Source organism: Thrips palmi, unplaced genomic scaffold (assembly GCF_012932325.1).
Source record: "Thrips palmi isolate BJ-2018 unplaced genomic scaffold, TpBJ-2018v1 HiC_scaffold_18, whole genome shotgun sequence".
Classification (NCBI taxonomy): Eukaryota; Metazoa; Arthropoda; class Insecta; order Thysanoptera; family Thripidae; genus Thrips; species Thrips palmi.
The window spans coordinates 19,729,181-19,755,917 of record NW_023144627.1 but is presented as its reverse complement, the minus strand read 5'-3'; the positions used below and the strand labels follow the sequence as shown (position 1 = coordinate 19,755,917).

General features: G+C 50.0%; 4 protein-coding genes across 13 annotated transcripts in view; 3 read left to right on the top strand and 1 right to left on the bottom strand.

Moving 5' to 3' along the window:
• Positions 1 to 2: 2 nt before the first annotated feature.
• Positions 3 to 1,188, top strand: LOC117645392 (BLOC-1-related complex subunit 8 homolog). Of its 2 annotated transcripts, XM_034385565.1 has the most exons (5): positions 3 to 104; positions 188 to 367; positions 445 to 622; positions 711 to 818; positions 887 to 1,188. In XM_034385565.1, the coding sequence occupies exons 2-5, from the start codon at positions 310 to 312 to the stop codon at positions 1,038 to 1,040; spliced, it is 498 nt and encodes a 165-aa protein (XP_034241456.1). In that variant the 5' UTR covers positions 3 to 104; positions 188 to 309; the 3' UTR covers positions 1,041 to 1,188. The 2 variants fall into 2 exon arrangements, with proteins under 2 accessions (XP_034241456.1, XP_034241457.1); XM_034385566.1 differs by having other exon boundaries at positions 13 to 367.
• Positions 1,082 to 3,025, bottom strand: LOC117645393 (ARL14 effector protein). Its single transcript, XM_034385568.1, has 5 exons — positions 2,889 to 3,025; positions 1,997 to 2,062; positions 1,779 to 1,909; positions 1,519 to 1,665; positions 1,082 to 1,408 (listed from the first exon to the last, which is right to left on the bottom strand). The coding sequence occupies exons 2-5, from the start codon at positions 2,048 to 2,050 to the stop codon at positions 1,330 to 1,332; spliced, it is 411 nt and encodes a 136-aa protein (XP_034241459.1). The 5' UTR covers positions 2,051 to 2,062; positions 2,889 to 3,025; the 3' UTR covers positions 1,082 to 1,329.
• LOC117645391 (ERC protein 2-like) lies at positions 2,920 to 13,644 on the top strand. 5 transcript variants are annotated; one of them, XM_034385564.1, is made up of 11 exons: positions 2,920 to 3,045; positions 3,891 to 3,988; positions 4,083 to 4,445; positions 4,547 to 4,723; positions 4,811 to 4,901; positions 4,992 to 5,064; positions 5,149 to 5,212; positions 8,339 to 8,777; positions 8,871 to 9,075; positions 9,156 to 9,879; positions 9,968 to 13,644. In XM_034385564.1, exons 3-11 carry the CDS (start codon positions 4,099 to 4,101, stop codon positions 10,173 to 10,175), a joined length of 2,328 nt encoding a protein of 775 aa, XP_034241455.1. In that variant the 5' UTR covers positions 2,920 to 3,045; positions 3,891 to 3,988; positions 4,083 to 4,098; the 3' UTR covers positions 10,176 to 13,644. The 5 variants fall into 5 exon arrangements, with proteins under 5 accessions (XP_034241455.1, XP_034241451.1, XP_034241452.1 ...); XM_034385560.1 differs by having other exon boundaries at positions 9,953 to 13,644; XM_034385561.1 differs by lacking the exon at positions 2,920 to 3,045 and adding an exon at positions 3,109 to 3,247 and having other exon boundaries at positions 9,953 to 13,644.
• A 1,677-nt stretch (positions 13,645 to 15,321) lies between these two features.
• Positions 15,322 to 26,737, top strand: part of LOC117645183 (lachesin-like) — a 57,037-nt gene continuing 45,621 nt past the window's right edge. For 4 of the 5 annotated variants that reach the window (XM_034385187.1, XM_034385188.1, XM_034385185.1 and 1 more), the window contains exons 1-2: positions 15,322 to 15,531; positions 22,562 to 22,570. In XM_034385187.1, coding sequence (XP_034241078.1) covers positions 15,420 to 15,531; positions 22,562 to 22,570 — 121 coding nt within the window. In that variant the 5' untranslated portion in view covers positions 15,322 to 15,419. The remainder of the gene's footprint in view (positions 15,532 to 22,561; positions 22,571 to 26,737) is intronic. The other variant, XM_034385186.1, reaches the window with a different exon arrangement.

Below are 26,737 nucleotides of genomic sequence, written 5' to 3'. Positions count from 1 at the left end.
TCAACCGCTCGTGGGGGCTGTGAAGTGAACCTGTGCGTCGTCTGCTATGGTTTTGTTTGACAACCAAGAACCAGAACAAAGTGTGCGGAAGATGAGTTTCCTCAGTCAGTTTTCAAAAGATATAGCATTTTTATTATTTTGATGTGATAAACCTAAACTCCAATCATGATAATATATTTTTTGGCAGTGGTTAGTGAAGTGGGCCCCTCAATCAATAATTTGATTCATGATGCCAGTGAATGAACAGTTCAAATATTTTCGAGACAGCCAATAATACTCATTCTCACCAAGCAAAATTGAATGTGAGCTATGGCTACACCAACCCCTGCAGTGTCAGACCCTGAATTGGAGACTCGTGTAAAAAAAGGTTACTGCAAATTTGAGTAAATCAAATTTTATTTTTTATGTTTATGACTGTATTTATGCTTGTTCTTTCTATTGTAGCGTCAGAAAGAATATCTGAGAATATGCATATAGTGGCAAATGAGCCATCATTGGCATTTTACCGTCTGCAAGAGCATGTTCGCAAATCTTTGCCACCTATGGTTGAAAATCGAGTTGAGGTGATAAAATTGCACCGGGAGTTACAGGGGCATTGCTACGATGTAGAATATGCTGTGAGGTATGTAAACAATAAAAAGACATCAATGATTTTGTGGAAAATCCTCTCAATTTTACTTCTTGTTTTGGACGACTTTTCTGTTACACAGTGCTGTGAGATCAATGGAAGAAGCTGCACCACATTTTGAAAGTATGAAAGAATTAATAAAAAGTGCAACAAATTACAAACAACAGCTAAAGGTGGAGGAAAGTCGAAGGTGAGACTGTAATCTTTATAGAAACAACTTCTTAACATCTTGCTAACTTCACACTTTTTCTTTTTCAGAGGCAAAAAGGAGTCTTCTGTTTACAAACGATTATCAGCGCACATTCCATTGGACTTGCCAGATTTGCCAGAATTGGGAAATGCTTTACGTGAAACAGCAAACAGAGTGGAATCTATGATGGCAGAAGCACGGCAGTCAAATGCTGAGCACTAGATTATAGAGCAATGAAATCTTTGGCCCTAGGCGAGATAATCTTAAAATCTAAAGGTAAAACTTTAATTGTACAATATTTGTTACAAAAAACCCTCCACAAAAAACGTGTTTTGTACAATTTGTTCAGAAATAAATAATAAATTAGGTAGCAAAGTATTGAACAAGGTAACAGAGTACTCAAAGACACATATGAAACACTTACAGCTAAGAAATATAATGAATTTCTAATAAGGCAATATTATTAAATCACAGACATCATGCCCTTTTAACATACATTGGAGGTGTCGATTTACTTTGCATACTTGTTCTTGACCACTTCTTTTGTACCTTCAATTTCTATTAGATCATACATCCACTTGCGATTCTGCCTGTAATACATTCAAACCAGTAAGATATAACTTGAATTCATTTATGTGTGAGAAAGTGTATTCAAAAATTAATTTCAACTTGTACTATCTAAGAATTGAATTGCACTCACCGACACTCATGGCCACATTTAGGTGAACGACATTTAGGGCTAGGGCATGGAAAATGACAACCAGGGCAAGAAGAATCGAGGCAATCACATAGATCCTTGCCTGACTCAATGTGAATACCCCTGTCATTGTATACAACATTGCGTCTCCTAAAAAATTAATGAATTTTGATAAGAGGCACTGCCACATACATACTACTCTGAAAAAGGCCTCCAAATTTCAAAAACTTGAAAGGGCAATCGGTTTGAAACAGAACACTTACCCGTCATACTGGATCTTTCTGTTCAGTTTTCGCCTTTCACGATTACTTTGCTCAGGATTAAAATTTTCCATAAATTTAGTAGTTGAGTCAAAGCGGTCAAACTTTTTCCTGAGCATCCTATTATGCTGCTCCTGTAGCAAAAATGGGGAAAAATTACAGAATATATTTAATAATGCAAATGATAATAACAAGTATATTTCTGATCATAGAAAACTAACCTCAAAGGTTGATCTCCCATAGGTGGCATCATTGCTATTGTCAGACACATCCATGTTGAAGTTTTCCTAAGATTCAAGTAAAACCAGAATTCATGAAAGATTTCAGACACAAAAATGTGTAATTATCTTTTAACGCCTTCGACGTTTTTGTTGTTGTTTACACAGGCCAGACACACTATCTGCACTACCGTTGGCTAGGCTATATGCAGTACGGGCGGGGAATGTCCGACGGGGCGTCTGGTGCACGCAGCAGAATTTGCTCCATTCCGCTCCCTGATGGGTGCCTTGGGTGTCTGAGGGGATCTGTATCGTGCGGCTGCCTACCCGGAGTTCCCGCAAGGTGACATGTTAAATTTCAAAGCCCGTACCAAAAAAAAAAAAAATCTAGGCGAAATTTGCGATGCCTCCCCGGGCCAGATCTTTCAATTAGGTCGAAAAAAATCGGCGTGAACAGAATTTAGGGCTCCTGCGATCCTGATTCTCGAGAGCGCGAGAGAGACAGAGCGACGACTGGTGCGCCTTGCGCATAGGCAGCCCAACCAGCTCCTGCACTGCCGAGGCGCAGGGCCGCGCCACCAAACGTCCCTGGCGACAGCCATCTCCGTTGCACTCGTGGGCAGGATCGGGGTGAGGGAGACAGAAACTTGTTTTCCGCAGGATTCGCTGCTTTGCGCTGCGGGCCGAGAGCGGGGCCCGTCCGGGAATGGCGTTCGCCAGTGGTGTCCTTCCTCTTTTGTGGCCTCCCCCGCCCCCACCACTGAGCCAGAAGTAGGGCATCGAATGAGTCAAGTGCACAACTATGTTGACTTCGCATCGAGGGAATTAAATCAAGAAAGTCACCCAAAACCACAGAAACCATTTTAATCTCATTTTCACAACTTAGTTCGCCTACCTGTTACGATTTTGTATTTTTTTCGTCTTTTGAAGGCGGCCTCAATGGAAGTTGACTTGAGGAGAAAAGCCTTGAGCCTTGGGTGTGTGATCACAGTCGAGTGTATTTCGCAGGACAAGAAAAAAGCATCTGTCGATTAGAGAAGAGAGAATTGCAGGTAGGTGTGCAGTCTACATGCATTTTCAGTGCCACCCTCGTGAATCCGTGTCCTGGTGACCGCGCCGTTGCTGTGAGATGGCGTGACTGCGACCAAAAGCTTTGTTGTGGTTTGGCGACGAAAGCGTCTGCTGGTGCCTCCCATGGTTCCATGTGTGTTGGTGATTCATCCTAAACAGCTGTTGGGAAGTCTGTAAACAAAAGTGCGTACCGACATTTGGCATCAAAATGTTAAGTTTGGTCGCGCTGGCAGTTGAAGGGAGTGTCTCTCCCCATTTTGGACGCTTCGGCCGTCTGTGGCCCAGCTGGTTGCGGATTGATTTCCTTGTGTCCTGTGCCTGGTACACTGTTAGCCTTGAGGGGAGCGAGGCGCACATTCTAGGAGACAAAGGAAACTGGGATGTGAAACTGTCTGGCACCGTCATATCTTCGCGATCACAAGAACGTGACGTCAGGCGAGTTTTCACGGAAGTTTTTGCCCCTAATCGTGACCCAGCGTGGAAAGTTCTCGATAAACAGACCGTTTTTCCCGTATTTCACTGCCTCGACTTCGGAGTGGTACTTTGTTGTCAAGAAAAATTCGGATGGGGTTCCAGTTTTCTCAAATGTCAGTCGATGTGTTTTGTCTGTTCGCAAACTTCGTTTCCTTCTCTTGCTTCTTGTTTTTTTGTTAAACCTTTCCTGAAATCAATCGTTTTTATATCGTACAGTCTCAAAGTAACCTCACTCCTGCAGCAGCTTTGTGCTTGAGACCAACAGTGAAGTGACACCAAACATGGCGGTGATAAAATTGCGGAATTTGCAAAAATTGTTTCTTTAACAATTTTCTTTTCTTTATGTTTATAGAATTCGCGTACGAGTGAACGTCTCATCATTTTTTGGCCACATTCTAAATTGGAAACCGTATTTACCATCAACCAGACACTTGCATGGAGACATTCTAGGTAGTGTATCCACTGTGAACTTTGTGAAATGTCCTCATTCCATGTATACTGGGTTGTCTTGTAAACTGTCCTTTTCTTTCTTGTTTGTTTTTAGTTTGTCGGTGGGGCACATGGAGTCTCCTCAGGTAGAAGGGAGCCTTCGTGAATCATGGATTTGTAAAAGAGGTGTGAGTGGATCAGTAACTGACAGCACTTCAAGTGCCTCCTCAGTAAATATGTCAGAAGCTAGTGGAAGCAGCTCATCTCAGAGCAGACCAGGCCCTCTGCCCACCAAGCGAACATTATCAGAACCTACGAGTGTGAGACAAATGGGCCCATCACCAGTGAAGCGTCAGTATCAAGCGTCAAACATGCAAGGATCTGATGATTTACAACTGAAGGAACTGGACCGTCTTGAGAAGAAGGAAGCCTCCCTAGTCAATCAGTTGCTCCATCAACTCCAAATACTTCACAAGAGGTGACTGAGCTACTATAAGTTAACATTGCCACAAAACACTCACATTTTAAAAATATTTCCAAGGAATTTTGCTAATTGCATTGTTGTCCTTTTTTCATCAGGTGCAATGAAGAACGTCATCAAATTGTGGAAGAACAGCGTCACCTAGCTGAACGCCTTGAACTAATTGATGCCAATGAAAAGGCCGAGGAACAGGCAGTGAGAGAGAAGAACGAAAGGAAGCTTGAGAGAGTTCGCTTAGAACTGTTCCAACTGAGACAGAAAATGTCCCTTGAAGGGTAATGAATGCAATGAAAATCAAATCCACAAGTTGTATTTTACTTGCCATTCCTTCCATGTTAATTTCTTTGTTATTCTGTTTGAAGGTCCTCATCAAATAGTTCTGAAATGAGCAGCTCAGTTTCAATGGCCTCCCCTTCTACATCTGGCGGACAATTGGACCTTAGTAATGTCTCGGTTAGTATTCTTGATCTCCCAAAGTCAAGTGGACTGTCATATTTATCTTACCAAAAAATGGGAGTAAAAGCCAATGTTGTGTCACTCTAGGATATCCGCCGCCGCCTGGGCAGCTTGGACCGACAAAGACAGACTCTCCTTGAACAGCTGTATGCTGCAATAGGTAAGCAGTGCTATTCAGAACCTACAATGAGTTGCGAGTATGGTGGGTTTATCTTGTGTTTAATGTTTACCTTCTCTTGTGTAGGTTCACTAAATCAAGAGGCCAGCCACTTGGTGGACGTGCAGCTGCACACCTGCGCTCCTGCCAGGTTAGCGCTTGTCTCCAATGTGTAGTTCAGTTTGGTGATCCTGATCCTAGTCAGAAGAACTTGCTTGACTTGTATGACTAACTGAATGGAAAAGTATCAAGTGACCTCACCGCAAGCGGTGGATTCAAATCCATTCCTGTCTAGTTCAAGTTTGTTTTCTGTCAATCTCTTGACTGAAAATTGAGGTATTGAAGTCCTTCAGTAAATAGCATTTTATTGAGTCCCATAAGAAAATCATACAGCCACTTGAACTCAAGGCAAGGCTGGGGGACATTTTTCACCTGCATTATTTATTCAACAAATTACTTATATTTCTTGTTTTACACAGGCAGATCTCGAGATTGGGGCGTGTTTCTTTAAGACTGAGTTTTCTGTGATATACCTCCTTATGTTGAGGAAAAATACTGAATTTTTAAAAAACCTTTAAAACTTTTTTTTTTAATTGTGATCAGGTTTTTAAAACATTTTGAAGTGAGATTAAGAATGGACAGTAACTTATTTGACTTGAAAACATAAGTGGCATATGATATATGTTTTACAGTGCCCAAATTAGAAGTTTGTCTTAACTTTTAATGTCCATTGCATGAAGATTCGTGTTTTTGTTGTGAATCTCAGGATTGTAATTTAAATTATTTCAAATTAGGTTTATGTAACTTACTTGAATACAAAAACAAGAAGTTCTGATTTTATGTGTTTTTCTTTCCTTTTATTTTTTAAATCATGGGGAAGGAAGGCTGTCAGCTTGTAGTTGACACAATATCACACCTGAATGTGTGACAATTTTGTTCCTGTTTATTCCTTTGTATGCTAGAACACTGGTGACTGAATCTTAATATGCAAAATATTTGTTTTTCATTCCATTTCCAGTATGATTAACTCGTAGTCACAAATAAAATGTGTGCATGTAACAAGCCCAGCACTTAAGGGCTTTGTAGAGTTTCTTAGCCTTACTAGGACTTGATTGTCCTTATTGCTATGCAACAGAAATTCCTTATTAAGTGCAGTCAAATGAAACTCAATAATGTGGGTAAGATAAATGCACCTGATGATTTTACAAGGAAAATGATTTTTGTTGTCATCATCATCACTTCTCCCAAGTTTCTGACTTAAAGCAAAAGAATAAGTTAATGTTGTGTTGTGTGCTTAATTATTTTGAGACTCTCAGTAAAAAAATTGTCTCGCACATGCATATTTGTGGAACGGCTTGACTTGTATGGTGCAAGTAGAAATTTAGTTCCTCTTGTGTCCTTTTCTGCTGATTGCTCGCGCAGGGTGTCCTATGTCCTGTGGGTCAGGTCACCTGGTCGCATCCTTAGATTTATGTGTTAAATTCTTCATGAGAAAACAAGGAGGGGTTCCAGGATACTTGGGTTGGTGAAGATGTCGTCCATCCTCAGTAAACAACGTGAAATCAATTTTCTTACCTCACTTTAGGTAATGATAGAAGGACTTTTCGTTTGCTATCATGATAATGAATCATTTCATACCGTAACTTGCAAGAAAAGAAACGTGTGACATTGTGTAGGCCCTTCAGAACATCTTTTGGGTCTTTATTATAAATTTCGTTAAACTTCTCATCCATTGTGTTTGTATTGTAAAGTCATCTCGTAAAATCTGGCATTCCCTGTTGCCAGGGACAAGAGTTTTGTCAAACTTCCAAATAATTTGTAATGGTCAATGATAATATTTATTCTGAACACTCTGCCAGAAATTTTGTAAAATGTTTCCTTCATGTATCTGTGATTCTATTTCATTGAAACTGCTATGTTTTGTTTGCAAGAAGAATGCCCCACCAGGTAGTGAACGTAGGCCATGTGGATAGAGCTGCGTGTATTTCGCTCCGTGCTTTGTAGCCTTCTCAGCCTTATCACCATGATATCGGGATCTATCAGGCTTTTCAAATAGGGCTCAGCTCGACACTTCCCCAAGGATAGAGAGGGAGGTACACGCGAAATATACGGGGCCCTACCAACAAGGGTGCGCATGTTGTGCATTTAGCTGGAGTGTAGAGTTGCCATCTTTGAACACGCGTTCCCTTGATAGTGAAGTGAAACCAAAACGCCAATTTTAAATAGCTGCAACTAAATTGTTACATGTGCGTGGGAAACCTTTAGGCCGGTTTACGTCTGCGTGTCTTACACATTTCCTAAATACCACTAGGCAACTCTGTCAATCCAACTGCTTAACCATGTACACTGCCTGGCCTACCAATGATGTGCTGATGGGGTTCTGTTGTCCCATTGTATGGCACTGTATTGAAGCACATCCCTCTGTTGAGGCAACCCTTCAGAGTTCTGTCCAATAAGTTTATGGTTATATGTTTATGGTTACTTACCTGTGTTCGAGGAGCAGCTGGAGGCCTTCGGTTAACAAGCCAAGATCAACTATTCCGACAGCGTGAAGTTCAAGTTCCGTTTGGCGTGTGGGCATCGACAGTGTCCGCTAAGGGTCGCGGCGGCATTAAATTCGGCAAGGCAGTCTTAATGACTGTGTCGTTCCCGAGCACATCAGATTCTACCGTGAGAAGGTTTTACAAAACTGCCCTTTATATGTGTATAAACGCGTAGTCCTATTACCTTTGCTTTTTAGACTAATACTCATGGACTAGATCCTGCCGTTAGGTGCAGAGTGGACACGTAGTCCTGATAACAAAACACACATCTATTTCAAATATAGAGGAAAGGACATGTAATATTATTGAGAACATGATAAATACATGCGGAACATTGGGAAGACTAGCATGTCTTGCACTGCGTTCCCTTCAAGTTCCAAGATGGGAGATCAGCTTTGGGGCCCATCCTGCGACCCACATCGTCAGTCTTTTGAATTAAGCCTGAGGAGGGGAATAGCTGAATAACCACTGGAGGTTCAATAGTTAATCCCATATGTGAATCATGTAAAGAGGATCAGTCATGTGTTTTCTTTTAGGATGCATGGGTGGACCTGTATATTGGAAAATTAGATAACCAGGACTTTCTTTAAAAATATTATTGGAAAGTGGAAAATTAAATGTGTATATGTTTTATGCACCTGAGGAAATGTGATCGTCCCACATGCATCATAAGAGGGAACGATGTGAATTATGATGTTCTATTATTTTGCTGACTTAGTTTTTCTGATTTGCAGGGAGGTGGCAGGCAGCTCTACTGTAACTGAGCGTGGCCTGCCTACATCCCAACAATCTGAGATTGCAGAGTCTAATGAGCAAGCTCAATCTAATGGGGAAGAAGATTCAGAAATCACCTCCTCAAGTGATGTTCTTACTCCTCAGAATGTGGAAATTTTATCAGAACATGCTTCAGGAATCCAAGAAAGTTCAAGAAACCAGACATCGGAAGCCAATGAGGAAGTGGAACCTGAAATCGCGGACGAAGACGAAGACGAAGGGCCTTCTCAAATCATCACTGAAAAGAGTGAAACTCTGGAAGTGGAAGCATCGCCAGAAGAGGAGGACAAGAAGAAAGAAGAGAAGGAAAAGGATCTCGCCCTGCTGAAGCTCAAAAACATTGGATCTCTTGTGGAAGAAGAACTTCAATGCAGCATTTGCAATGAGCTCCTTGTAGCCGTAAGTGTTCATCTAATTTTTTACAGATTCAGCACGATATGAAATCGTTGACCTGTGTAGGACTGAAAGTAATTTTTCACCTCTTCTTTTCAGGCTGTCACAATCAACTGTGCCCACAGTTTTTGCAAACATTGCCTTGGTGAATGGAAGAAGCAGCGTGCAGAATGCCCCATGTGTCGCATGCCTATCACAGCAGAGCATCGCTCTGTAACTTTGGACTCCCTCATCAGCACCATGGTGGGCCAGCTAAGCCTGGAGCTTCAACAAAGGCACAAGGAAGTTCTTGAGGAGCGAGCTGGTATGTTACTTTGAAAATGACTTTGAAGCAAGGCTTGGTTGGCGGTTGTGACACCTTGGTTGTGTGACTTTGCCCCGCAGCGCTGGAGGCGGCGGCAGCAGTGGCGGCCAGCTCCTCCGCGTCGTCCTCCTCGTCCAGCAGCAGGCAGGACGGCGGCGGCAGCAGCAGCAGCTCGGGGCGGTCGCGGCACCACAACTACAACTACAACAACAACCACTGGCAGCCCCTGCCCCCTCCCCACCACCACCACCACCACCATCACCACCACAACGGCTTCGTGGCCCACTACCCGCCGCACGCCCACAGCCACACCCCGCACGCCCACAGCCACACGCACAACCACGTCCACAACCACGCTCCCCACGCCCACAGCGCGCACAGCGCCCACAGCCACCCGCCCCACGCGCACGTCCACCCCCCGCTGTCCCAGCCGCCCTACCACCACGGCCTTCCCTCCCTGGCGGCGCCCACCCCCCGCCACACCACCCCGCCGCCTCCCCGCGCGCCCCTGGCCCTATCTGGGCACGGGCCGCACTCCCTGGCCCTGTCTGCCTCCAGCCTGCAGGGCCTGCAGGGCATGGCGGGGAGCTCGCAGGGCAGCTCCCAGGGCCTGGGGCTGGGCCTGGGCCCCCAGGGCTCCCAGGGGGGTCCTCAGGCCCTTCCGGGCAGCTCCCAGGGACAGCAGGGCTCCCAGCAGGGCCAGGGGCAGCCTCATGACGGCAGGGCGCGCCGCAGGCACCTAGGCCGCACGCCCGGGCTGGTCTCCTCGGCAAGCTCACCCGGCAGTTCCACCGAGGAGCCAAGGTGCGTTTTCTGTTCGCCTTTTGGAGGATGCCGATGTACTTCCTTTTTGTAATAGTGCCTCTACTGCTTTCAGTGACTCGACGAGCAGCTACTCCAGCACTGGTGCTTTCTCGTCCACCTCGGAGAGGACCTGGTTCGAGTCAGACTACGGGGAGTACGATGACGACGAGAATGAAGCAGAGCCCCCGATTGTCCCCGGCATCCCTGGTCGCTACTACGGGGGCTACGGCGTGTGCTTCTACTGCAATCAACGTGGCCATTGGTCAAACGGCTGCCCGGTCCGCTTTGGATTCTAATTTGTCGTCACTCTTTTTAACATGTGTAAAATCTCCTGCACGTCAGCTTGCATCACCGTTTTTGAAAGTTTTATGCATTTTGTGCTTTTGTATAGATAGCTTAGAACTTTAAGCGTCAATATTTTAAAGGGCCATTGGAAGTTTTCTTGTCATATTTAAGTTGCACTGTAAGTTTTAACTGTTTAATGATAAGTAGTTTTATATTTTCAATCAAGTAGGGATGTAATGTATTTCTATATCGCGCCAGTTGAAGTCATTGTCAAACTTGTTTAACTTTGTTGCTGTTCTTGATTTGTACTGTAGATACATTTTTATTCCATTTTCTGCATCAATGTTTCTCACTGCAAGTAATTCAATATTTTTTTATCTACATCCCATTTGTTGCAATTGTTGTTTTGTGTTGAGCTGTTTCATAGTTGCGATACTAGTGATATGTTTGCGGAGTTTAATTCGTGTTTCATATTATTTTAAAGTTTAATGATATTCAAAAATCTTGTGATTGTGTGGTGGTGTTTGAATCATTAATGTACCTTTGTAGATGATTGTCTTGTGATTTGAATGTGGTTGATTCGTGCTGTGCTGAATTGATTAGAAATAGACTCTTGTATTTTATTCGAGTTTTTTGTATAATTGTTAGATTTTATGAGGAAGATTAATTGCAATGTTGCTTAGTATTAATTAATTTAAACATTAATTTGTTTACATAAATTTTTTTGAATGTACTTGGACCAGTTTTCTGTTCATCAAAATCTTCAACTTATTCCATTTGAGGTGTCCTAAGTTATGTCATGTAAATGTTACCATCTACTCTGAAGGCTTTCTGTTGCAATTGCAATCAATGCTCACTTAGTCTTGGACAATTCTGTTCAGTACTTTATCGCAGCTCAGCTTAGTTAACTATTGTCACAGTGTGTAGGCCAATACTGTAAGTAGATTGGATTTCCCTTGTGTGGAATAGTTGTTCTAATTTTCTTTCCTTTTGTCTCAGTACCATGACCATTTTTTTTAAGCTACTGTAACTTAACTCAAGACTGATCCAGGTGGTTTGGATGTCATGTCATAGTCTTTGCCATTGTGGTCATTTGCATATAATTACTCGGCTGAGAGCTCAGAGCCTCAAGTGCAGTCTAGTTTTAGAGGTGCTTACTTTCCTCAAAAATACAAATGTCTCAGACCAAAGGGAGGAGTCCATCAGATTTGTGACCAAAGAAATTCAACAAGTTGTAGTTACAAGTCTCTCATGACACAGTCAAATTTTCTTTCTGATAGACGACATTGCGTAACTTTATTTATTTCTTGTGCCTCAAACAAAGCTTGACTAATCATAAAGCTTTGAAAGAAGTTAAAATGTCAACCCATGCACACAATAGTTTAAGATTATTATTTAGCTCATCCAGCCTACTTTGCAATGTGACCTTCTCATTAAAGGTGGCCTTCTATATGTGTTACAAAACATACTAGATGCTTTCTTCTACAAAGGTTTCCATGATATTGAGACCTATGAATATTTTATCAATTACTAGAAAAGAGTACTTTGGGTTCTTTGATGCCCCCTCCACCCATTTTTTTTTGGAAACGCTTAAGTGGTTTAAATCTAAGATCTCTGTCAAAATTTTGAAATTGTGATCTGCTTTTAGTCATGCTAGATGGTTAATTATATTGTATAGCCATATTTTGTATATGTTCTTAAAGTTGTATTTTTGAATCACCATCAAGGAATGATGTTTTAGCTTTCCAAATCTAAGAAGTAAGGAATTTCATCTATGGTTTCCTCCAGAGCAATGTGTTTTTATGTTCAAATTTTAGGGCCAAATAGTGAGATTTGTAAAACTTTTGCCTGCAGTCTTTGGGTGTATATTTCTGCATTATCAAATTTTAGAGGCTGCATTTCATTGCTTTCACTGACAACCTTATCATAAACATGCCATTACTGTTTGGTGTGGACTTGAGCAATGTCCAAGGGCTTATGTGATCTGAATTTAAGCCTGCCTCGTAAACTGGTACATCTAAGGCCTTACTGTTGAATTTAAGTGTAGGTTCCCCATAGAGCAAGGTAGAATTTGTGATTATCTCAAAGTAGCAGCACTTGTTCGGTCTATTATCCAGTGGTGAGGTATGATTCTTTAGCTCTATGTTGGCTGCTTTCTGCCTGTCACAAACTGCATTAAATCAAAGAATTCATCCATCAGAATTTGACATATTGTAGTCGCATATATCTGTCTTTTTGTTTTGGGTATGTGCCTCTTTTTCTGGTGCAAAACTTAATTGCACATAGTTTTAAAGAATATGTGATAAGGTATTTGGTGACAGTGGTACTTTTTATCAAAAGGACATCTGTATCTATTAATTTAAAGCTGTCTTTATATCTAACTCCACGAAATTTGATTAAGTACCTCTTGAGCAAAGGTCTTTTAGCAAAGAATTTATTATTTGCTACAGTGCATTTTCTTTGGGTAGGTTAATTATTGTAAATTTGATTTGGATTTGGATTGGGTTTGGTTCAGGTCTATCCTCTTGATAAATCCTAACCATTCCCCTTGTTATATTTCATTTCTGTCTCTCTTCTTACTTTCTTCTTGGTGCTAAACATCATTGAAAGGAATTGTTATAAGTTTGTTATCTATGTATTTTTTGATTTGAGATTTGAATGGTAGTTATCCTGGCAAATTTGTCAACTACACACGTTTTTATGTTACAATGCTTTTTTTTTCACTAATGTTTTAATTCAATTTTAATTTAATGATTTTTGCTTTCAAAACCTTTTGCTATTCTTATATGATGGGCATCAAAGAATCCTTCCTTGCTCATGTTTGGAGTAGAACCATTCATCTCATATTATTTTGTAAGAAAAAGTCTCTCTGCTTCTTTGGAAACATAGGCGGTTTTGTGAGGACAGTCAATTGGAGCCCAGGCGTTGTGAAATACATTAGGCAGCTAAAACTTTGGCCCTGGGTGTGGAAATATCTCTGGTGTTGTCGGATCTGTCATGATGGTACTCAACTCTTGTTTAACTAGTAGGTTCCAGTTGACTCTGTGATTTCTCAGGGATTTAGCATCCTTACCTCTTATTTTTCAAGACGTTATCTGTCCTAAGATATAGTGATAAAATTATTGATGCCAATTATGAAAGCACATTGTGGAAATTTCATGCAGTGTAAATTTAGACAATAACTGTTTTGCTTGAATTAATTCAATCTTGCATGGTATATTAGAATTTATATCGTTAGGCCCTTCCTTCTCCTGTGAGATCATGTATTGGAGGAACTCTTTTACAATGTTGAGCCTAAAAATCACTGTAAATTTAGTTGTGGTGCAACAGTTAAACTTCACTTACAACTGCATGCTTTTGCCATAGTGACTATGTTAGTCGTATTTCTTTTATGTAATGTTCATGGTCTACCATGTGCGATTTTGTGAACTTTGTGTGATATAGTGTAACAGGTCAAAATATATCATTTCCCTTGGTCAATTTTAAAGTTTTTTCTTCCCAGCACCTCTGCCATATAGGAGGCATTACAATGTGATACAAAAGCTTGACTCAGGCTCTGGTCCACGACAAGACTGTGACAACGCGCTCAGGAGGCAAAGCGCGTTTGCAACAAACATGTCACTTGCCCCCCCCCCCCCAAAAAAAAAAAATAAAATTGATTTGCTGCAAAGGAAACGTAACACTTACACTTATACGCAAGATACACACAGATTCGCCTGAATATCCCGAACATTCCAGACACTCGCTCAGCGACGCGAAACGCGGGGAAGTCCCACATGCCGAAACATTGCGCATGGCCTCAATGCCACATGGACAACGAGATGGTCAAAACCAGGGCGACGTTGCGTCCAATGACTCCGGCATAAGTCAAATTTGGGTTAGCAACCCTTTCGACACTGGCATTCATCGTGGGAATGTGGGCCAACTTACGTGGCAGCCCTGCGTCGTAATTTGACGCGCTCTCGTGCCGCCGTGCCGGTCCATGGGAGTCCATAGAAGCGCTGCGGCATGGCGTGGCGTGCCGTGCCGGGCAGTACAGAATGTCTCATGAACCACGCCTCATGAAGCTCATGAACCACGGCGCAGTTTGCGGCGACGGAAGTGCGCCAAGTTTCCGTCATTACAACGAACTGCGCTCGCCATAGCCATCGCCAAAGCCATCGCCCCGGCACGGCCGAGTGCTTCCACCTTACGGCGCCGCGCGTTCTACATTTTGCTTCCTTTTTGACAGTCGTCTTCAAAGAGGCGAGTCACAGTAGGCCAGAAGACCGGTGGAGGCGGCCAAAACTCCAGACGCGTTTTGAGCTCTAGAGTCGCTAAACAGGCCTCGAACCGAACGTGTGACCCCACCAATGGATTCCTCGTTCGGAGAGCAATCCATTGGTGGGGTCACACGTTCGGTTCGAGTCCCATTTAGCGACTCTGGAGCTCAAAACGCGTCTGGAGTTTTGGCCGCCTCCACCGGTCTTCTGGCCCACTGTGCGAGTGCTATGTGGCCGGCCGCTCGCGAGGAGTATCCCTTGGTACAGAGACGCTCTGCCTGGCTGCAAAGGAATGAGTTCTACCGACTCAGTCCCGCCAAACAGTATCAACTCGTGGCTGGCCAAAAGCCTCGCTGGATTGTCTCACTAGTACTCGGACAGAGAGTAGAGTCTCGGCACGTGGTAGAGTCTCGCTACCCGTCTGGGCCGTGGCGTCTGTAGTCTCGGTGTGCTTGGTGTCCACCGCGGTGGGAGTGGCTTGGCGGCCGGGCCCCGCCCCCTGTGGCCGCCGAGCCCTGCCGCGCCGCCCCCCGCGCCCCGCGGCCCCGGAGATGGGCTCCGCCCCCGCGGCGGCGAGGCCTGGGCCCGGCCTGGGCCCGGAGGACAAGTGGGGGACGGGTGCGCGTGAGTGGCCACGGCGTCGGCGTGCCGTCGGCGCGGGGGCAGGGTGCGGGGGCGGTGCGGGGGTGGGTTCGGCGGCGCCGCGGGGGGCGGGGCGCTCTGGAGCCGGGAGGCCTCGGCAGCCTGGCGTCCCGGAGGGCCTCTCTGCGGCCGCACTGTGGTCTTCCGTGTCATCCCGGTGCATCCCGCGTCCCGCTGCGTGTCCACCCCGCGTCCGGCCCGCGTCCGCCCCGCGTCCGTCACGCCCTCGTCGCGCACGTGTCGGCAGCATGCACCGCGCGCCATCGCAGCTTGCTGGCGGTCCCGGGAGGATCGAGTGTCGCGACCTGTGAACGAACATCGACGAGCATCGGCAGCAGGCCTCCGCCCGCCATGGCGGTGCCCAGGGCCGCGGCAGTGGCGCTGCTCGCCGTGGCCGTCGTCGTCGTCGTCCTGGCCGAGACGCAGCCCGCCGCCGCGCAGCACATCGTGCAGGAGATCGACGGTGAGGACCTCGACGCACCCCGCCCGCCCTAGGGGCCCGCCCTGCACGCCTCGAGTGACTAGCCGCGGGTTCGAGTACCGGCTCCGGTTTCTTCCTTTCCCCCCCCCTTTTGCGCTGCACCACCTCCCTGCATGTGCCCGTTGCAGCCCCCCGAAGAGAGTCCGCAACATCGCCGAGTTTTCCTATTGACGGGTGCCCGCGTTCAAAAAGCGTTAACAAAAAAAAATCATTTAAAAACTGTTTGTTATCGAATGCATAACAGATTAATGTAACCCATAAAAATCCGAAACGCATCCACCTCTAGGTGATAAATTCGGCCATGCTGCGGGTCTCTTCGAAACCCCGGTCTTAGCCACAGTTTTAGCCACAGCCGCCCCCCTCCACGCCACACAAAGGCATGTGTTCAAAACGAACGCAGTTGTCGGCGAATCGAAGCCGGCTGTTGGAAGCCCGCCGTCGGCCGTCGATCCACAGTGTGGCAGCCCTTCGACACGTCCACCACGCCTCCACGTGGCGGCGGGCGGCGGCGTCAGTCAGAGACAGGAACGCATGGAAGCTGAGCAGAGTCCTAAGCAGTCAAAATTTACCGAGAAAAATAATCCGCCAACTGTAATGGAATTTAATGTCAATGGAACAACCACCACCATGTAAAAGAAAAAAAAAGCCTCAAGCGTACAAAAAAAAATAAATTAAGAAGAAAATTTGAGATTGGTTTATATACATGAAATTTTCGAGACTGTTCTGTTTTGGGGGGCGATTGTCAAGATCGTCCAACTGCGTCCAACTGCCCTAAATGTGACCTTCGCGAGCTCTCCGCCCTTCGGTGGGGCCCTTGGCAGCCCTTGGCAGCCCTTGGCAGAGCGCTTCGCAGCGCCTCGCAGGCCGAGCGGACTGCCGGGGGAATGCCCCGCACGGGCCCGCAACGCCCCGCAACGCCCCGCCCTGCTGATCTCTTTCGGACTTTGAACGTCATAATGAAAAAAGTTGGACTGTTAGGCGGGGGAGGCAAGTGTGCAGCATCCTCGCTAGCGCAGCCTAGGGCTGCCATTCGTCTCGTCCTCGTCCATCACCTGGCCGTGTACCATGGCCAGCAAGGTCACCGGGGTCACCGCCATGGCCACTGTGGGCCAGAAGACCGGTGGAGGCGGCCAAAACTCTAGACGCGTTTTGAGCTCCAGAGTCGCTCAGCAGGGTTCGAACCGAACGTGTGACCCCACCAATGGATTCCTCGTTCGGAGAGCAATCCATTGGTGGGGTCACACGGTCGGTTCGAGTCCCATTTAGCGACTCTGGAGCTCAAAACGCGTCCCACTCTGACCACCACGGCCACCACGGTCACCAGGGCCACCAGGGTGATCCCGACCAGCATCCAGCCGTGGTCATCACGGCCACCATGACCATCATGACCACCATGGCCACGGCCACCACGAGCGCGTGGTCGCCGCATCGCCACCAGCTTGGGGGAGATTTTGGGATTGGCTGCGTGCCGTTCGAGGCATCCTGTTATTTCTCGCGCGGGGCCCAGGTGGGGTCGGCCAGCTACGTGACTGGCAGTTATGCCCCCCCCCCCTCCCCCAAACCCACACTACCTCGCCCTCCTGCCTCCCCAGCCGGACTCGAATACGCCGGTCCATGTTTCAATTACCGAATTGCAGCGGTCAAACCCCACAGAAATGGGGAAGGCCAAGAGAAAATAAAAGAACACAGAAAATGAAACGCTAATGTTAATTAAAATTCGAGTAAAGTTAGAACCGAACTTGTGACCCCACCAACGGATTCCTCGTTCGGAGAGCAGTCCATTGGTGGGGTCACACGTTCGGTTCGAGTCCCATTTAGCGACTCTGGAGCTCAAAACACGTCTGCGATTTTGGCCGCCTCTACCGCTCTTCTGGCCCACTGTGGTGCTGTGCGAGCTCTCGGTCGCATGGTCGCATCGCCTCGCACGCACACATTGCAGGCAGCATCGTCCCGCCCCCGCCCCGCCCCACCCCGCCGCGCCGCGCCCCTCGGCGGCGACACCGGGCCGTAATCCACGTGCGCGCCTGCCTCAAGAACAACTCAAATATGCTTCTCTGCTCTCTGGCCTACACTTGACTGCGCCCCGCCCCGCCCCGCCCCGCCACTGCATTGCCGCCAGCCTACCCTAACCAAGCCAGCAGCCGTGGCAGCCCACAGAGGCGGCCCGGCCACAGACGCGGCGGCGTCGGAACCCAAAGAGGGAACACGAAATGAATTCATGGCGAGAGACTTTTCAAGAGACCATGTTTTTATTAAAGTTTTAAAATCTGTTGCGCGGCAGCCCTTTACGACCGCGAGTGCTGCTGGCGGGGACTTACGGTCGAGGCGAGACGAATCTGGACCGAAATTAGGAAGACGCTGCTTCCCAGGAAATCCCAGGCAGGCCGGCAAGGCGCGGCCGGCGGGTCCTCCTCGTCGCAGCAAGTCGGGTTAGGTTAGGTTAGGTTAGGTTAGGTAAGGTTATGTTAGGCTAGGTTAGGCTAGGTTAGGCTAGGTTAGGTAAGGTTTTGAAGGGAAGCCCAGGAAGGCCAGAAGCAACGAGTTTAGTCCGGACTCCGAGGTCGTGGATTGACAAGGAGCCACACAACGACTCTTCATAACAGCGCGTTCCCGCCTTTTTTCTCGCTTCATGAGTTGCCGCCGGTCGACGGACGACGTCGATTCGACGTGCCTGCTGCGTGGAGAGAGAGAGAGGGAGAGAGAGAGAGATAGATAGATAGAGAGAGAGAGAGAGAGAGAGAGAGAGAGAGAGACGACAGACAGACAGACAGACAGACAGACAGACAGACAGACAGACAGACAGACAGACAAAAGATGAGGGAGGGGGAGGGGAGGTGAAAGAATTGTGGTCCACAAGACAAACGGCGGAAGTTGGCTCTGTTTATTAAATACCACGGCACGCTTGGCCGCGGAGCAGAGCGGAGCAAAAAAGAGACACGGGAATCCATTATTCGTTTCGCTGAAAGTGATAAACAAGTCATGGAGTAATGACGGCACACTGTGATTCCGTGATTCCCCTTCCGCAAGTTCCCTGCACGCCTTGTGCGGCTCGCCGACTCTAAGTCGCCTTGGCGGCCAAGAGGCGTCGACCCCGCTCTTTGGGTTGGCAGCCCTGCAGACTGATTCCGAGGGCCGTTTTCGTCGCTCTGCCTCTCCCTCGCGCATGAGGCGTCCCTTATACGTCCGAGAGAGACAGAGCGACTCCCGGAATCAGTCTGCTGCCTCTAAAGAGCGCGGAAAGCCGAACAAGTGCGGCGAAACGTCGGTGCAAGCCCGAATGTGTGACAGACGAGGGAGACAGACAGACAGACAGACGAGGGCGTCTGATGCTGTACGCACACTTCGGGAAGGCAAAGAAGCTTAGGCGCGGCTTGGAGGCAGCACCCTGCACGAAGGGAATGCATCAAAGAGCCATCAGCGTTCGAGTTTAGCATGCCGCATCTCGTAAACTAGCTGCCACAAGTCGGAAATTACATTTTCAAATTGAATCGATCGGGAACGGCCCGCGAAGAAACGATTCGTTCCCGGCGGGCGGCCGTTATTTGCGCGGGAACCACGTCGTTTAAAAAAAAAAGCGCGCCAAAGGAGGCGATCCTCTTTGCGCGACTGTACACACCGCCGCCCCCTCCGCGCGGCCGCGGAGCTACCTGTTACTTTGGCGGGAAGGAAAACTTCGGCATACTTTGCCCGCCCATTTGCCGGCCTTGTGCAAAGATTTTGAATGAGCCGCGAGGAGAGTTCAGGTGAATCAGGAATGCGGCGGGGAGAGAAAGAGAGATGGAGAGAAAAAAAGAGGAAGAAGCGAGAATCAGCGACAGGAGCGAAATGGAGCGAAGAGGAATGGATTTGCCTAATTCGGTCCTCTTGCCGTGCCAACCGGATGGCGACAGTCGTTTATCAAAGGCTTGTCAGCGGGCGGTCTGTTTCTGGCCGCGTGTGTGACGGGTTCGATTACCGACGCCGGCGAAGCACTTTGCGCAACGTTATTATGGGGCCAGGAAAACAAAACTCCCAAATACTGGCATTATCATTTTTTTTGAGCAAAAGTGGGGGCCCCACTCTTTCAGGATTGCATGCACGTGGCCAAGGCCAATAAGGTGGCATCGGGTAGGAGCTGGCCCACTTTGTAAGTGTGTTCGCTTCACGGGTCATTGCCTTCCAATAAGTGCATGGCAATCCGTCTCGCTTCAGTGCCGTTATGAACGAACATGCTTCCGAGCCGAGCCGAGCGTAGGCTGGTATTTTGCACCCAAACGGAACCAGCGGAACAGACCCGCACTAGCGCGCTGAGATGCCGCGAAGCAGTGAATTCCGTGCCATTCCATATCCTTTCAGCCTCCCGACGCTCCAAAAGGAGAAGAAGAAGCAGAAGAAGAAGACGAGGAGGAGAGGAAACCGACAAGCAAGAAGACGCCATGTAGGAAGGGGCATTAATTGGCAACACAAGTTACCGCTGATTTCTGGCAACTCTTTCATCCGAAATCTTCCCTCCCTTCTTCAACTTTTAAGGCCTCCCCTCTCCCCACCCTGACTCGACTCCCCCTGCCTGACTGCCTGCTTTTACCAGTCCACCTACTACAGCCTCGTTATAGCGCGTTAGCCATCACCTTCATATTTTTTTTCCAATATTAATTTGTATTTTTTTTTAAATTTATACGACTTGATTGAAAATGAATAGAAAATGTAATGCATTAGTCGTAGACTACACGGCACGCCTGGTGACACACTTTTCAGGCGATTGGTGGACCGAGAGTGGGGGGGGGAGGGAGAGAGGGGGAAGGGCACTGTGTGAAGCGACCCTCAAAAGCACCCCGAGCCGAGCCGAATACCGGCTCCGCGGAGCCCCGGGTGCGACGGGCCCCTGGATGGGCCCTTCAAGACCTCAAGAGGTCTAAAGAAGAGGGGAGTGGGCTCGGAGTGGGCCCTTGGTTTGAAAAGGTAGGGGGGAAGGGGGAAGTCGAGACACCTGTAAGCATGTCCTGAGCTCCGGGATTCACTCCGAGCCGCCCTTCCCTTGTCGCTACCCTTACACCCCTACACGCGGCCCGGCCCTTTGGGAGACCGACAGACAGACAGTGGGCCGGAAGACCGGTGGAGGCGGCCAAAACTCAGGACGCGTTTTGAGCTCCAGAGTCGCTAAATGGGACTCGCACCGAACGTGTGACCCCACCAACGGATTCCTCTCCGAACGAGGAGTCCATTGGTGGGGTCACACGTTCGATTCGAGTCCCATTCAGTGACTCTGGTGCTCAAAACACTTCCAGGGTTTTGGCCGCGACAGAGGGTGGATGCACGCACAGCGCGGCGGCTAGCGCCCGACGAACGGTGGATGGGCAACCCGCTGCACCGGCCTGCGTCGCTCCGCCGGGCCTTGCCTACCTGGAAGGCGTCTGGCGCGCGGTCGGTACGAGCGGCTCCACTGGCAGCCTTGCGGATCCCCGGGGGAAGGGGGCACTGGGAGGCGACACGCTCGACGCCGTGTCCACTGTTCCACAGTTCCGCAGTCCACACACAGGGTCCGGAGCAGCCCCGAGGAAGTGTCCAGCTGTTCACTTCCCGACGCCCCTCTGCCTCCCCGTATGGGAATGCGCGCGGCGTGGCTCCCCCCTCCCCCTCCCCTCCCCCTCCCCCTCCGCGCGACGCGACGCGGGAATTTGATATGTGCATCTCAATCTGCCTTGGCGGCTGCTGCTGCTGCGGGGACGCCGCGGCGCACAGTGGGCCAGAAGACCGGTGGTGGCGGCCAAAACCCTAGACGCGTTTTGAGCTCCAGAGTCGCTAAATGGGACTCGAACCGAACGTGTGACCCCACCAATTGATTTCTCTCCGAACGAGGAATCCATTGGTCGGGTCACACGTTCGGTTCGAGTCCCATTTAGCGACTCTGGAACTCAAAACGCGTCTAGGATTTTGGCCGCCACCACTGGTCTTCTGGCCCACTGTGCGGCGGCGTTCTGCCCTCTCCAAATTTCGGCGCTGCAGTCTCTACGTCGTGCCCTCATCCGTCTCCCTCACACTCGTGGGGCGTCCCGGTCTGGGTGCGAGAGAGACTGACAGCAGCGGTACGAGAAGAGAGAGAGAGAGAGAGAGAGAGAGAGAGAGAGAGAGAGAGTGCGTGCGAGTGTGAGAGTGCGTGCGAGTGTGTTAGTGAATAAGCCCGCCTGGGGCTCTCTCTCTCTCTCTCCAGTCGCCCCTCCCGGTGGCGGGCTGCGGTGGCGGGGGAGTTGGGGGCGGTGGGGGCGGCGGGGGCGGCGGGGGCGGCTGGGGCGGCGGGGGCGGCGGGGCGCGCGCGGGTTTTGGCGGCAGATGGCGCATAATGTCGGAGGGCCTGTCGACCACTCAGACCACAATCGGATGAGGCAGTGGCGTGCCCGGTGGCGTGCCCACCGCCACGCGCGCAGCAGACTGATTCCCCGAGTCGTGTTCGTCGCTCTGTCTCTCTCGCACCCATAGGGCGTCTCGTGGAGGTGCGAGAGAGACAGAGCGACGACAACGACTCTCGGAATCAGTGTGCTGCCCGCCAACACAGCGTTGCCACGACGCGGACGAGGGTAAAAGTCTAGTCAGGTGGGGAGATTCACGCGAAAGAGAGAAAGAGAAAGAAACCGAGCCGGTATTTGGAAACCAACGCAAAGTCACTCACTATTCTTGCGCATACAGACTGCAGAGGTCCGCTCTTGCCGAGTCGACGCAAGCCAGGCGTCCACTGTGGGCCAGAAGACCGGTGGAGGCGGTCAAACAACCGGACGCGTTTTGAGCTCCAGAGTCGCTAAGCAGGACTCGAACCGAACGTGTGACCCCACCAATGGATTGCTCTCCGTACGAGGAATCCATTGGTGGGGTCACACGTTCGGTTCGAGTCCTGTTTTGCGACTCTGGAGCTCGAAACGCGTCTGGAGTTTGAACCGCCTTCACCGGTCTTCTGGCCCACTGTGTGCCGACTCGGCAAGCGGCGGGCCCCTGACGCTAGAAAGCCAAGCAACCTCACTAAATGCTTGCTTGTCTGTTACAGATCCTGGAGGTGAGTGCGTTGGAGGCAGGCAAGGATTTTCTCTCGCGTGAACAAGGGAGTACTTTCGGACCTAGTCGAGCCAACCGTGGCGCAAGGGGGCTCTCACTTTCGAAACACCGAACGAACCGAAACAGTTGACTTACCCTCTCCAATTTTGGGACTGGTAGACTATAAGAAGGTAGAAATTTCCACGATGAACCAGGGCTACCAATGTTTGCCTTCTAGAAGTTGCCGAGCAGGCAGGGTTAGGTTGGCAACCCTACTGGTGCATCGGGGGAATTCTGAGCTACCTTTGTGGTCACACTGGTTACTGGTTTGTTCCGTCAAGGCGACCCACTGTTATCTAACCTAAAAAGGTTCCCCGGGGCGGTCGGCCGGCCCACGTCTCCTTGGACCCCCGGCTGCGTCCGGAGCGGCCGATTCGAACGCGGAGAACGCGGAGAAGGGCGTCCTGGAGGTCCTGGACGAGGTCCTGGACGAATGGCGGGAAACGTCCTCAGGAACTTCATTTCACTAACAATAGCTGCGGCCAGGGGCGGAAGGGAGCGGGCGGACAGACAGACAGACAGACAGACGAACAGACAGGCAGACAGACAGACAGACCGACAGGCAGACAGGCAGACAGGGCGCGTTGAAAGAAGCGCCTCCTTTTAAAGGGCAGCAGGCGGGACAGACGGGGCTGGCGGGTGACGGAATTTAAATTGACGGTGAACGCGCGTAGCGGAGGGGAAAACAAATCTGCGTCTCACTGCGTACTTACTTCTAGCCGCAAACAAACGCAAAAAAAAAAAAAAAAAAAAACTGAAAAGAGAACCGAACTGAAATATCAAAGGTCTTTTCATAATCTCTTTCTAGGTACTAATTGTTTTTGGTGTGGCAGGAAGAAAATACCCGCGAGTGTGTATGTGTGTGCGTTTCTGTTTTTGCACTGTAAGTAAAATTAACCGACACAGTGCTCATTTTTCAGGTACGTGCGCTGATATGGATGATGTCGTATTTTGATGGAGTTTTAACTTCCTGCCACAGGAGCGCAATATCTGGTACACAAATTAGACCTATTTCAGTAAACAATGCAGCACGCACACATAGACACACGCACACACACGCACGAGGTAGGCCTCACAGCACCTCGCAGAAACTTTTAATAAGTCCAACGCGCGCCGTTTTTCTTCAGCAGCACACTTATTTTCCCTTTTTTTAGAGCACTTCAATATTAAAGTGCATCATCGGGGGCGAGTGGTGGGAATGGCGCCGCCGCTCAGCGAGCACCTTGGCAAGGGAACGTCTGTTTGATGGATGAGATTTGGCCTCTTCGAAACGGCAAAACCACCACCAGTTGTTGCGTCTTGTCTTGAAAAACGGCGGCTCATCTTTGTCCAAGTTTGCTCGGGCCGGGCTGCTGCACTGTAGGTCGCAACATCTGCCGCCAGTGTAGGCACGAGCTTTATTTTCGGATTACCTGGACGAGATGGGCTCCGAGGCACCACTGTAAAAAAGAGCAGTTTGAACGGTGCACAGTGGGCCAGAAGTCGCTAAATGGGACTCGAACCGAATGTGTACCAATGCGTGTACCAACGCGTCTAGAGTTTTGGCCACCTCCACCGGTCTTCTGGCCCACTGTGCGGTAGCTAGTGGCTGTATTTTAGGAAAAATCCCGTGCTTGCTCCTCTTTAGTCCTCGTGCCTTGCAAGGTCCCCTCTAATTCTGGAACGGACCAACGAAATGCGAAATGAATAGGAAAATAAGTGGAGACGGAAGTCGGTTAGGGGAGCATCTCCGTGCCCCGCGCGCACACCGCGGCGGAAAAACGAAAAAAAAAAAAAAAAAAAAAAGTGGGTCGGAAGCGGAAGGCATGACGTAGGTGAAGCGGGACCGTGCTGCCGTGGGCGGCGGGGCGAACCAAGGGAACTAAGGTGGAGCGGCAGAAAAGGAGTTTTAAAAATTCGCGCGAGGGATGAATAGTGCGATGTAATCAAGTGATTTGTAGGTGAGGACGAGGAAGAGCCGGGCAGGCAGGCAGGCAGGCAGGCAGGCAGGCAGGCAGGCAGGCAGGCAGGCAGGCAGGCAGGCAGGCAGGCAGCCAGGCACCCAGGCAGGCAGGCAGGCGGCAGGCAGCAGGCAGGCAGGCAAAGGCAGGCAGGCAGGCAGGCAGCGCGGCAGGCAGGCGGCAGGCAGGCAGGCAGGCAGAACCAGCGGACAGGCGGCAGCAGGCAGAAAAGCAGGCAGGCAGGCGGCAGGGATGAATGAGGCATGAACAGGAAGGCAGCAGGCAGGCAGGCAGGCAGGCAGGCAGGCAGGCAGGCAGGCAGGCAGGCAGGCAGGCAGGCAGGCAGACAGGCAGGCAGGCAGGCAGGCAGCCAGGCAGGCAGGGCCACCTCCCCTCTGTGTCTGCAACGGCTGTGGCTGCGGGGCTGCGGGGCTGCGGGGGTGCCCCTGCCCTCGCTGGGTTTCCGCAGATTACTTTGCTCTTTTATTTATTCGACGAGGAGGATCTCGCGAACGATTAAACCGCAATTTGTTATAAATCAGCATCCGATTCGTTTCCCGTGTTATTGCACAGGCGGTGCCCCGGGCCGCCGGCACCGCCCTCCTCGGGAACCCTTAAGGGATGTTTTATAAGGCGCCACAACAGGTGTCGGGGCACGGGCTGAGCCTTGATGATTTCTCTCTCTCTCTCTCTCTCTCTCTCTCTCTCTCTCTCTCTCTCTCTCTCTCTCTCTCTCTCTCTCTCTCTCTCCGTCGCCCTGTTGACACTTCTTCTTCCGGCCACCGCCTTGTTGCATTCGACGTGAAAAATCCGTTTTGCACCATTTTTGGCGCCAAACATCTTCCGGAAAAATGTTTCCCGTTGGAAAAGCGCGCGCTTCAAGAAGAGACCGACGATAGTTGTACAGTGAGAGAGGCGACTGTACAGCTGTAAACATGGACTGAGAGAGAAAGAGAGAGAGAGAGAGAAAAAAAGTACGGGAGAGAGACGAGGACGCGAGCGTCACGCCCAAATCGATTTTAATTTCCGACTTGAAGATAGATTATCCAGTGCGGCGACCAGAGCGGGCCGGGCCGGGCCAGGCCAGGCCCGCCCCCCGCCGAACGGATGGCGAGGAAGACGACAACGGCAGCCAACGGCAGCCAAGGTCGGAGCGAGCGACGAGCCTGGGAGGAAGGGGAGGAAGGGCGGCTCTGTCGAGAGGTCTTCAAGCGGACACCGCGCCGCTGTGTGTGTGTGAGAGAGAAAGAGAGAGTGTGAGTGAGTGTGTGAGGCGGCGGCAGCCAGCGACCACAACGGAACCACACAGACGCCGGTCCCTTTATGCTCGGCGTGTGCCTCTGCACCGCCAACTACACTGAAAAAAAAATAATTGTTTTTTGAAAAATTAATATTTAATAAATAAAGAGTGCCAGGGGGAAACGAGAACGAAGCTACTATGGCTGGGGCACCCAGTAAACCTAAGTCGGTTCAACGATCCGGTACGGGTCTTTCTTTCCGATGTTCCGATGCTGGTCGGAGGCTGAACTGGCGGGAGAGGCCGCCCCGCTTGCTAATTCGCACCGCAGGTTGATTCCGATAGGGACTCTGTGACGTGCTTGGGGGAGGGGGTGTCTCTCAATCCGGACGCCTAGAGCGGACGCCGAGGGATGTAGGTCAGGTCAGAGTCCCAGACGCGCTGACGAGCTGCTCCGACCCGCCCCGGATCGGGTGCCTCCGGACTGCCCCGCGGCGGAGCCGAGGTGCCCGGCAACGAGGTGCCCGTGAACGAGGTGCCCGTCAACGAGGTGCCCGTCAACGAGGTGCCCGTCAACGAGGTGCCCGTCAACGAGGTGCCCGTCAACGAGGTGCCCGTCAACGAGCTGCCCCCCGGGGGGCCCGCCGAGGGGCCTGGAGGGTGGGCCCCCCGAGCCCCCAAGAGGAGCCCCCACGAGGTGCCTAAACCCGCAACTTTGCGGGCCCTCCGGGGGCCCCCCGGTGCCCCTCAACGGCTTCCTTGACGGGTCCTCCGGTGGCATCCTCGACGGCCCCTCAACGGCTGCCCGTCAACGGGTCCCTCCGGGGGGCCATCCCCTCAACGGCCTCCTCAACGGCTGCCCGTCAACGGCGTCCCGACGGCTGCCCGTCAACGGGTCCCTCCCGGGGCCCGTCAACGGCGACCTCAACGGTGGTCCTTCAACGGGTCCCCG

Bases quoted from the DNA above. Each gene is read 5' to 3' on its own strand.
- LOC117645391 (XM_034385560.1), top strand. From the start codon at position 4,099: ATGGAGTCTCCTCAGGTAGAAGGGAGCCTTCGTGAATCATGGATTTGT. The intron at 4,446-4,546 runs GTGACTGAGCTA...TTTTTTCATCAG, and splicing joins CTCCAAATACTTCACAAGAG to GTGCAATGAAGAACGTCATC. The intron at 8,778-8,870 runs GTAAGTGTTCAT...TCTTCTTTTCAG, and splicing joins GCAATGAGCTCCTTGTAGCC to GCTGTCACAATCAACTGTGC.
- LOC117645393 (XM_034385568.1), bottom strand. From the start codon at position 2,050: ATGGATGTGTCTGACAATAGCAATGATGCCACCTATGGGAGATCAACC. The intron at 1,910-1,996 runs GTTAGTTTTCTA...TTTTTGCTACAG, and splicing joins ATGGGAGATCAACCTTTGAG to GAGCAGCATAATAGGATGCT. The intron at 1,666-1,778 runs GTAAGTGTTCTG...TTAATTTTTTAG, and splicing joins AGAAAGATCCAGTATGACGG to GAGACGCAATGTTGTATACA.
- LOC117645392 (XM_034385565.1), top strand. From the start codon at position 310: ATGGCTACACCAACCCCTGCAGTGTCAGACCCTGAATTGGAGACTCGT. The intron at 368-444 runs GTTACTGCAAAT...TTTCTATTGTAG, and splicing joins GGAGACTCGTGTAAAAAAAG to CGTCAGAAAGAATATCTGAG. The intron at 623-710 runs GTATGTAAACAA...TCTGTTACACAG, and splicing joins GATGTAGAATATGCTGTGAG to TGCTGTGAGATCAATGGAAG.